We start from the raw sequence: 10,164 nt of genomic DNA, 5'->3' as shown, positions 1-10,164 counted from the left end.
AATAAAGACGTGGATTTTCTAAGTTCCAAAAAGAAAAAAGGTATGGAGTTTCTATTGTAATTTTACAATTGGAAATAAGCATACTCAATTTATGTTATTAATTTTATCAATATTATGACCACTTGATGGGAATATTTATTACCAAAATCACTTTAATCCTATATTATAAAATTGATGGACTGGATTGAACTAAGATATTTGAATTATTGTTGCAAAAGTTTAGGAGCTAGGAACACTAAACTGCTAGCTATGTAGAATTTTAGAAATATAGGGGGTCCAAGAGGAAAATTCTTACTAATTTTTTTTATTATTTAGTGGACATAGATATAATTGTACATGAGTTACTAATCTAATAACGTATTTGTAGAAAAATCATTCAATTTGGTATGATTTTTTTAAAAAAATATTTTATTTCATATTGCAACAATCCAAGCGGCCACATAATCACACTGCATTACCAATATTTGTAAAAACATGAGAAACAAGTCTGTAATCAGTGTGATATTAAATAAATATAAATATCTGGAAAAGTTTTAAAATAAAATCATTTTTATTCTTTAAAATATTATATAATATTCAAAAGAATAATGCATAAATAAAAACAAAATTGGGCGAAATTCCAAATCTCTATCTAATATTTTATAAGATGTTATTAGAAAAGAAAAGCTGAATAAAGTAAATGTAATAATGGAGAATTATGACATTACGATAGGAAAATGGGACATTTTAGCCGAAATAATGGAAATATGGTACTAAATAGAAAAAAGGAAATTGGCCGCTGCTCGCGCTATCAAATTTGTTGACATTCAACAAAACACATGGTAATAAAGAAATCTGGCCCTAACCAATTTTTTAATTTAAAAACTAACAAAATAGTGGAGTAACTGCTCACTCAAATCTACAGTTTATTAGGGTGTCTCAATAAAATAACTATTATTTTGATTTTTAATTCATACTGAATAAAATATTATATTCACAATTACTTCTTTCTTTTTTTCTCTAAAATCATCTCAAACAATATTAAAATTAAATAATAAATAATTTTATCAAACAAAACATAATTATATTTAATAATAATTAATAGTATTTTTTTTTAATAAAAAGCTTAATACTACCATAACTTGTTGTCGTAGAAGATGGAAAATGTATGGGAAACTCGATCCCCTGAATAGGCGAGTCTTTTACACATATTTTCTGCTTTTCTCTTTATTTATTTACTTTCCAATTCCTGTAGTAATGGTGGATTTAGATGTATACGATAGAACCGAACTATTATGTCATATCATTAAAACAAAATTATATATAAAAGTATACATGAATTTATTGTTGAAGATTACTCGTAAGGTTTTGATCTTCTAAGAAAATAATTTTTCATTTTATATAATTCTCTTATAGGGATAGAAAAAATACGAGATATATATCTATTTCTTGTGGACCACTACCTCTTTTTAAAATAATTGATTATTAAATTAATTTTGGGTATTTATAATTTAGCCTCTCATTAAATTATAAATACAAATTATGGTACTTACACATTATTTTCATGACACTTTAATACCTATGACACTTATAACATAGTTGGTTACTTAATTTTGTACTACACTTTATAATAGCATTATACATTATACATTTGTGTCCATAACTGAGAATTTTAATCCAATAATCTCCCACTTGGGCAACATATGTTTCTTGATAAATGTATAACCTTATGAGCGCAAAATTTGCTATCATATAACATGTATTCTATAACAATCTCGTCCATCAACTATTTTCATATAAGATCAAAGCAATCTTTGTCATATTAATCATGACTAAACTCATCAATGGGTATATATACAAATATAGTCAAATGACATAGATCAATTATGAATGCGTAGCATGGAAATTACAAGCAATGTAAACCAAGCATGCTTATTTCCAACTAGTTCTCCTTAAATGTAAGTGAAGTCAGTATCAAATAAAATAAATACTTCATTTCTAATAAGAAAATAACCAAATAAATAAATGTCTAAAAATAAACATAAAGTAAATGAAATACAAACTCCTACTAAATCATGATATCCTTAAATAATATAACACCCATATGAGCAGTGTACTCATAAAAGACTTTGGGTTGTAAACCTTTCATGAGCAGATGCGCTATCATGGAGTTTGTCCCAATGTTTTCTATGAATATTTAATCATTTTGCACTCTCTTTCACAACTAGAAATTTTATATCAATATGCTTTGACTTAGATGAGCTCCCATTGTTATTGGAATACAGCATCGCTGACTTATTGTCACAAAATAATTTGAGTTATCTTTCTACATTCTCCAAAATGCGCAGCCCAGTGACAGTTCCGCAGCCGTATTCCGTTATTTGTTGCCTCATAGTATGCTTCAAACTCTGCTGCCATAGTGGAAGAAGATACAAGTGTTTGTTTGACTCCTTTTTAGGATATAAGTCCTCCAGTTAACAGGTAAATATAGCCTGATGTAGATTTCTTACTATCTTGGCACCCAATGAAATCAGAATCGGAATGCCCTATAACCTCCAAATGATCTAACCTCTTATAAGTGAGCATGTAATCTTTTATTATTTGAATATACCTTGTAATCCTCTTGGTTGCTATCCAATGGTCCATACCAAGGTTGCTTAAATATCTGTCTAACATCCCAACAATGTGCGCAATATCCGGACACGTACATACTTGGACATACATTAGACTCCCAACAACTAATGCATAAGGAATCTTTTACAATTCCTGAATTTTAAGATTACTTTTAGGGTATTGAGTAAGATTAGTTTGTCTCCTTTAGAAATAGGGGTGTCACTTGGTCTACAACCTTACATGTAGGGGCGTAACTAGGAGGGCTGGTAAGGGCAGGGTCTCAAACCTCCTTAAAATAGAAAATTTTTCATTTATGCCTTTTAAAATTTTTAAAATTTTAAATTAATAAAGGTAAAATTGCACTTTACCCCCTTAAAATGATAAAAATTTGATTTATTTTTTTTTAAAATTATAAAGGTATAGGGTACTAAAATAGTGAAATTGTATTTTTATTATTATAAAAATTACAATTTAATTTCGATTCTCCTACAAAAAATTTCTGGCTTCGCTCCTGCTTGCATGCCAAACCTTTTGAGTACTTTATCGATATAGCTCTTTTGTGGCAATCTAAGATTATCCCGAAATTGATCTCGATGCATCTAAATTCCTAAAATAAAATAGGTGTCCCCAAGATCTTTCATCTCAAAATGCTTAGATAAAAACATCTTCATTTCGTGCAATAAGTCTATATCATTAGTGGTAAGCAAAATGTCATCGACATATAGAATTAAGAATATTTACTTAATCTCATTAAATTTGTGATACACACAATCATCAACAATATTCATCTCAAATCGAAGGACACAATTACTTTATGAAACTTGATAATAGGAAAAAACACAATGCAGCCAACGAAAAAGCAGAAATAACATAGTGTGATAATAGGAGTAAATTAGTGTTGTCGAGAAAGTTGTGGTCTTCTGCACAAAGCTTAGCCAAAAATTTCATTCAAAGTTGACATGAGAAGTAAATGTTGATGGGATTCCAAAATGGATGTGAGTTTTGTATGTATGTATGTTCAATATAAATGCTTTTATACATGTAAAAGATCAAATTTCTATTCATAAATATCAAATACATATAGTTTAAGAAAAAAAAAATCTGGATAGAGTTTTAAAGCACAGTATGTCCCTTCCTCTCATCCACACTTTGGGTTGGGCTTATTAGATTAAGATATTGTGGAAATCCCCTCAGCTTTTTCTACTTTCTTTGTTCCCACTTGAATCTACACCCACTATCACATGGAATCCAAAGCCAACGGGTGCTTGCAAATTCAGAACTTTCATTTTGTTTTTCCTGTTGAAATTCAGATGTTCTGAATTCAGGGCTCTTCATGATGGAATCCACTGGCAAACACAGACCTGAAAACCAACCTGGTAAAAGAAACAATGCATGTTTTCTTTCATTCAATTCGAAAGGATTGTAAAAACCTCATTTTACGTTCATCAGAGTCCAACAACTCACCCAAATGTTTCATGGACTAGTAATTCACCAATGGTGCCAAGTAACCAGTTGAAAACTGTACATAATACCTATTCTTATTTGTGTTAGTGCTCTTGATCTTGGATTCTATTCGCAAGCACCACTACATTACAAAATATATAATTCTAAAGGACCAACTCAGGGCGGATGCAAATGCAAATGAACCAAAGCAAGGATCATGGATCACTTCTGATCAACAATCTAATATCCCATTCTTTGTGCATCTTTGAACTACAGTTTCCACAATGAATCACGTAATAACAATGGAGACAAGTAAAGCAAATTTTTAAAGACTGAAATTGCGGAGTAAGGCAAAATAAGCACTGGTTTCTTTCAGGCAATGGGCCTTTCCAAATTTCTCAAACAAAACTAATAACGAAAGCAAATAAATATTGAGCTTATAAAACCCAGCTTCGGCTTCTTCAGTCAACGGGTCGGTTTAAGGCTTGGGCTTAATGGTCCAGCTTTGGTTCCCTAATGAAACCCAAGTTTCCCCCATTTTGATTTGAGCATTTCCTATGTCCTCTGTGTAAAAAACCTCTTCCCATGGCATCGTATGCAAAAACCCCATTTCTACGTCGAACCTTAAAACCCTTCCAAAACCCCTCCTTTTCCATTTCCAAATGTCTCTCTTTAAAACTTTATTACTTTCTAACCAAGCCAAAGTTGTCTTCAAAACCCAGAACCCTCTTCACAAAACCTTCCTTCATTCACCGTCCTTCATAATCAGAAGAACCCTTAGTTCCTCTCCCCAGGAACCAATCAAGAAGCCACTTTCTCTGCTATTTGAAGAAGCGGTTGGTTTAACTGAAAAGGCTGGCGGAAACGAAAGCGAATACCAAGAAGAAAAGAATGGGATAATGAGCGAATTAAGGGAATTGGAGAGAGAAGTTAGGGCGTTGAAAGAAAACCCAAAGCCAAAAGTGCAAAAGGAAGAGAAAGAGAAAAAACCCAAGAAGAAAGTTATCAACTTGGTTGAGTTGTTTGGTGGTGAAAAGATGGTGGAAAAACGCAGGAGAGAATCGGGGGAGGCGACAGTTCTGAAGGACCTTTCGCCGTTTGTTAAGGCTTTCGTTAGCCATTTGTATTCAAAAGGCTATTTTAACAACGCTAATTTTTTGGTAGACAACAAGTTGGATTTTAGTTACTTTGATAGTAAATATGGCAGAGATTTTATAAAGTCTGCTGCTTACAAGTTTGGTAAAGATCATCAAGAGATTGCACAGTAAGAACATGTTTTTCCCTCTTCTCTTTCATGTTGTTCTGTAAAATTGTTTTAGAGATTTTGCCATTTGATTCAAGTATTGCAAAGCTTGACATTCATGATTTTTGCATATCATTTAGCAAACAAAGAGAAAAAACACTTTATTTTCACATCTTTAGGGGGATCCTACACTGAATAACTTTCTTTTTTGCTTATTATTAAACAATAAAACATTAAAATTTTCGTATGTTCAGGTGGTTGTCAAGCAAAAACTTGAAAACAGTGGCGCTTTTTGGTTGCCCTTCTCTTGATAAAAATAATGTCTTTGCTGCTAAGTGGTTGCGCAAAATCTTTAAAATTCAAGAAGACACTGTAAGCCAATATTTCAATAATTCGAACAGTTAAAACCTCTGTTATATGTTAAGTTGTTAACTATAAATATTCTAATGTTGTTTGTTTGTTTGTTTCTTTTGTCTGGGATCTCTTCAGGTATGCAGTCAATGCATGTTAAAAGATTCATGCCGGCATGCTAATAAGGATGTGTGGGGAATTGCTGCCAGGAATTTGCTTCTGGTGCATGTAATGAAGGTTATCATTGTGTATAATTTAGACCAAGTGCCTCCAAAGCTCACAGTTCCAGACGAAGTACGGGATTCAGCCAACAAATTGCTGGAGGAGGTTATAAAGCTTAGTCGAACCACATGACCAGGCTTCTAAAATGTTCCTACAGGTACTTAGCGCGAATTCTGCTTTAACTTCTTCACTATCATTTTGGCTGTTTCTATTGAAATGTGTGGATAAAATATTGGTGGTGGCGTAGGTTGTCTCATCAGTAGACAAGCACACCTCATTACCTCTGCTGCTTTTGCAATCTCATCATTGATTTTAATCTCACAGTTATAATAATCAATCTCATTGCCCACCGGATGGATCCTAAATCAGATTTGCATTGCTGATGAATACATATGATTCAATTCAATATATGTTATCTGGAAATCAAAAAAGGAAGTTCCGGCGTAGGAAATAACAATAGTAAAGCAACTGGAAACTTCTTTTATCCAAGTGACCAGTAGAAGGATAGCTTTTCTCATTGAGTAAACTTATGCTTGTGGGGGTTCTCCTATGGATTTGGGGTGATGAGAGTAGTGGAGTTGTTCCACTGTTTCTTCATTATAATTATTTGCAATTCAAAACGTTGGATTGTATCTATGGAAATTTGTTAGAACTTTAATATCTTTGCCTGTGGTACTTGAACGCATTAACTTTCATAAAATATTTGTATTTGTTCTAGATTTCAAATATATGAAAAAGTTTTTCATAAAGTCAAATACATGATGATAATTGGGGTATGTATGAACTTAGTGTTTTAACCATCTGCAATACTATTCTCAAAGTTGTCTTTACATCAGATCAAAATTTTACACATGGAGTTAAATTATCCATCTGCAGAACTTTTGCTTTATTAATTCAATTAATACATATATACCCATTGCACTGCGACAACCAGCAGGGGGGATTGTGGAAGGGAGGTATTTATGATTGCTTAGGTTCTTAATGAAGATGACATTCACAGTCAAAACGCTGGACAACCTTCCAAGAGGAATAAGAACGCAAAGTATACATGCACTGATATGTAGTAATATCAAAGAGGATTTGAACCCTGAGCTTACTTCAGTTTAGAGGTAGCATTCAGCAGACTTAAAACTTCAAACCCCTTTCCCTAACTCCAGGCTAGGGCCTCTTTTGTAGGAAAATAGAAAAGAAAGAAATGGTTTAACTGTCTAGCTAACTAATTAAGAAATTCCATTAAAAACCGTTGTTTATATTCCAGCCCCTCCCAATTTTCATGGATGTTTGATCTATTATTCTTCAGCATTTAATGGTTCTTTTGAATTTTGAGATGATCGTGACCTTTGTCTTCACCAACCATTCCTCTTTGTCTTGAAACAAGACATTTCCAACATAAACTCCAATTATTATACCAATAATGTATCCCACCACAGCAATAACCAATACCCAATCCACATTTCTCAGCATGGAATGGTTTTTCCTGCCTATATCAGAACTCATGGGGCAATGGTATCCCACGTAGCCCTAGGTTGTTTTCATATCTGGATGCTGGAAATGTAGTAAGTTGTCCAGATGAAGGAATAGGACCAGTGAGGTTATTATTTGAGTAAGAAATGAGATTAGCCCCGATGATCCTGGAAGCCTGCCTTGAAGAGAATGATAAGAGAGGTTAAGCAAGCAAACTTGCAAACCCTCAAAAGGTATCGGGAATAGCTCCAGTTAATCTGTTGTGTGACAATTCTAAAACATGGAAATCAGACATGAAACCGAGGCTGTCGGGAATGGCGCCAGAAAGATGATTGAAAGAAAGATCCAAAAAGACAATGGTGCCATTGCTTGAAATTTTGCAGAACCATGATGAGATCATCCATATGCAAACATTTGGCTAATTAGAGCAGCATCACTCAAGTTGAGCATAGTGACATTTCCATGTGAAGAACATGAACATGGAGTTAAAAGATTCTTATCTCCGCTCATTGAGGATAAGCAGCTACAGATTTTTTGCTTGAAAATCTACAGTCCCATCACTTCATTGCTACCACAGGGTAAAATTTTTGCTTAGGGAGATTAGAATGAAGAAGCTGAAGAGATATGCATGCACTGGCTCTGGAATTCCTATGAGTTTCTCTTTTTCATTATGGAAGGCCCTGTTCTTATTTATAGTTACGAAAGTTATGATTGTTTTGCAGTGTTGCTAGGAAATTTCACATCTTGAAATGTGTTACATCCATTGGACTGTAACATCATATTAAGAACAGTTGAAAACGAACCGAAATTGCTGAAAACAAAAATCTTCTTGATTACTAAGATAATGCGTCTGATCGCAGATTAGCAAGGTAATTCAAGTCAAATGATCCTAATTTCTGAAAATCCCTTCTTTTTTCTGTGTTTTTGTTTCGGATGGAAACAACTTATCTTTTGAATCATTCAAATTATATATTTTTGAACAAACAAATCAAAAAAATTCTAGTCTTTGATTCAAACAGGTTTTCACTACTATGGTGGCAACAATCTCACTGCATCAAGGTTTTGTTCATATTTATGGCTAAGGATATCCAAGTTTTGTGTCAGGATTTTCTTTTATCGATGAGGAAACAATGATGGCTTGCTTTCTCCCATCATAGCCTTTTGGGGCAATGTCTTGTGCGAGATAAAGGTCTTTGTCTACGTTTCTCTGCATTTTTTTATAAAAATGACCTGAATTTTTTTTCTTACGTACAAAAATGACTAACTTTGAAAATTATGTTGAATAGTAAATTCGGTGACACTATTTTTTTTTAAAAAAATACATTTTTTTTTATGTTGTCGTTGCCATTAGTAGCATTGGATTGAAATATAATTATATAAAATGTTCAGGGACTTGATGTAGTAATTACCCTTTTAGATTGGATGAAAAAAAGGATGGGTCATTCTTCCCGCGGCACCAATTAAATGATTTTAAACTTTTGATCTATTTGTATGTTAGGTCTATCCTCTTTTGAACTTAAATTTAAATAGCCCTTAAAATATAAAATAACAAAAATAAACCCTTTCAAATTTTATTTAAAAATAATAAACTTAAAAATATTTAAAATTCTTATTTAAATTACCCAAACATATCCCTTAAGAGTTTTACTCAAGTAAAAATTCTTACTTAAAACTTGAGGAAAATTTTTGAGAGAGATATTTAGGTAATCTAAATAAGAAATTTATATAGTTTTTAAGTTTATTGTTTTAGAAATAATAATAAAATTTAAAATAGTTTATTTTGTTATTTTTATATTTTAAGGGTTATTTAAATTGAAATTTTTAAAAGGGATAGACCTTGATTGGTGTTGTCAAAGGCAACGTCGATACCTAAAAAAATTATATATTTTTTAAACTAGAGGTGGTGGTGCCAATAGCAATTACGTTACCGACATTTACTGTTCAAAAAAGGTTATTTATGTACATAATTTTTAGAGTTATTTTTATAAATAATCAAAAGTTTTGAATTTTTTTTTTTTATAAAAAAGCCACATTTCTCAATTTGTAGTCTTGATAATATGGGATATCAATTCTCCTTTTACTTGCAACCATTTATTGTCTTATGACGATAAAAAAATGGTTTAATTCAACTTTAATATGAATTTAGCTATGAAATAGTTTATTTTAATATAAAGACAATAAATATTTTTTAAAATAAACAATATTGTTGAATGAGAGCTATATTAAATAATTATTTCTAATTAAAACTTAATATGAAAATTAAAATATTTTAACAATAAATGTAATATTTTATTTTATCTATATCTTTTCTAAAATCTAAAATGACTTGGAATTATATCTATCTAATATTATATTTAAAACCTACAATTCACTTAATTCAACATCAGTCTAGTTGATAAATTATTAAAATATCTCTTTTTATAAAATAATAAATATTAATTTAGAGATATTTTCGTATTTTTATATTTTAATATAAAATTTATGAAATAATCAGATTTAAACTCAATATAACAATCTTTTAAAATTTCAATTTTATCATTTTAATCAATATTTTATTATCGTTATCTTTATAAATATATTTTTTCACTTAGGTTGTGAATGTGTCGTAAGGTAATCTCACCCTTATTTAATTTAAATATATCAAATAAAGTTGTAAATTAGCAGTAATATAGCCCGCATAGCGGCTTTGTCCTCTAATATATTATGTTTAATTAGAAAGAAAATATTTTATGTCAAAAAATATGAAAATTTTTGGTATATTGTCAGCGAATTTGTAGACTCTAAAAGAGGGTTAGCGAGTGTTTATAAGACTAATAAAATACTTAAAAATAAATGTTTTAAGAAAAAAT

General features: G+C 31.2%; 1 protein-coding gene across 1 annotated transcript; it reads left to right on the top strand.

Annotated features, from left to right (window-relative positions):
* The first annotated feature begins 4,527 nt into the window (after positions 1 to 4,527).
* Positions 4,528 to 6,606, top strand: LOC108462950 (uncharacterized). Its single transcript, XM_017762867.2, has 4 exons — positions 4,528 to 5,299; positions 5,533 to 5,650; positions 5,768 to 6,008; positions 6,176 to 6,606. The coding sequence occupies exons 1-3, from the start codon at positions 4,698 to 4,700 to the stop codon at positions 5,981 to 5,983; spliced, it is 936 nt and encodes a 311-aa protein (XP_017618356.1). The 5' UTR covers positions 4,528 to 4,697; the 3' UTR covers positions 5,984 to 6,008; positions 6,176 to 6,606.
* Positions 6,607 to 10,164: the final 3,558 nt, after the last annotated feature.

Source organism: Gossypium arboreum, chromosome 13 (genome assembly GCF_025698485.1).
Source record: "Gossypium arboreum isolate Shixiya-1 chromosome 13, ASM2569848v2, whole genome shotgun sequence".
In the NCBI taxonomy this organism is placed as follows: Eukaryota; Viridiplantae; Streptophyta; class Magnoliopsida; order Malvales; family Malvaceae; genus Gossypium; species Gossypium arboreum.
The sequence above is the reverse complement of the archived record's forward strand: the minus strand, read 5'-3'. Positions and strand labels throughout refer to the sequence as shown.

Excerpts from the sequence above, each read along its gene's own strand:
- LOC108462950 (XM_017762867.2), top strand. The coding sequence starts at position 4,698 with ATGTCTCTCTTTAAAACTTTATTACTTTCTAACCAAGCCAAAGTTGTC. Across the intron at positions 5,300-5,532 it reads GATCATCAAGAGATTGCACA|GTGGTTGTCAAGCAAAAACT; the intron begins GTAAGAACATGT and ends TCGTATGTTCAG. Across the intron at positions 5,651-5,767 it reads TTAAAATTCAAGAAGACACT|GTATGCAGTCAATGCATGTT; the intron begins GTAAGCCAATAT and ends GGATCTCTTCAG.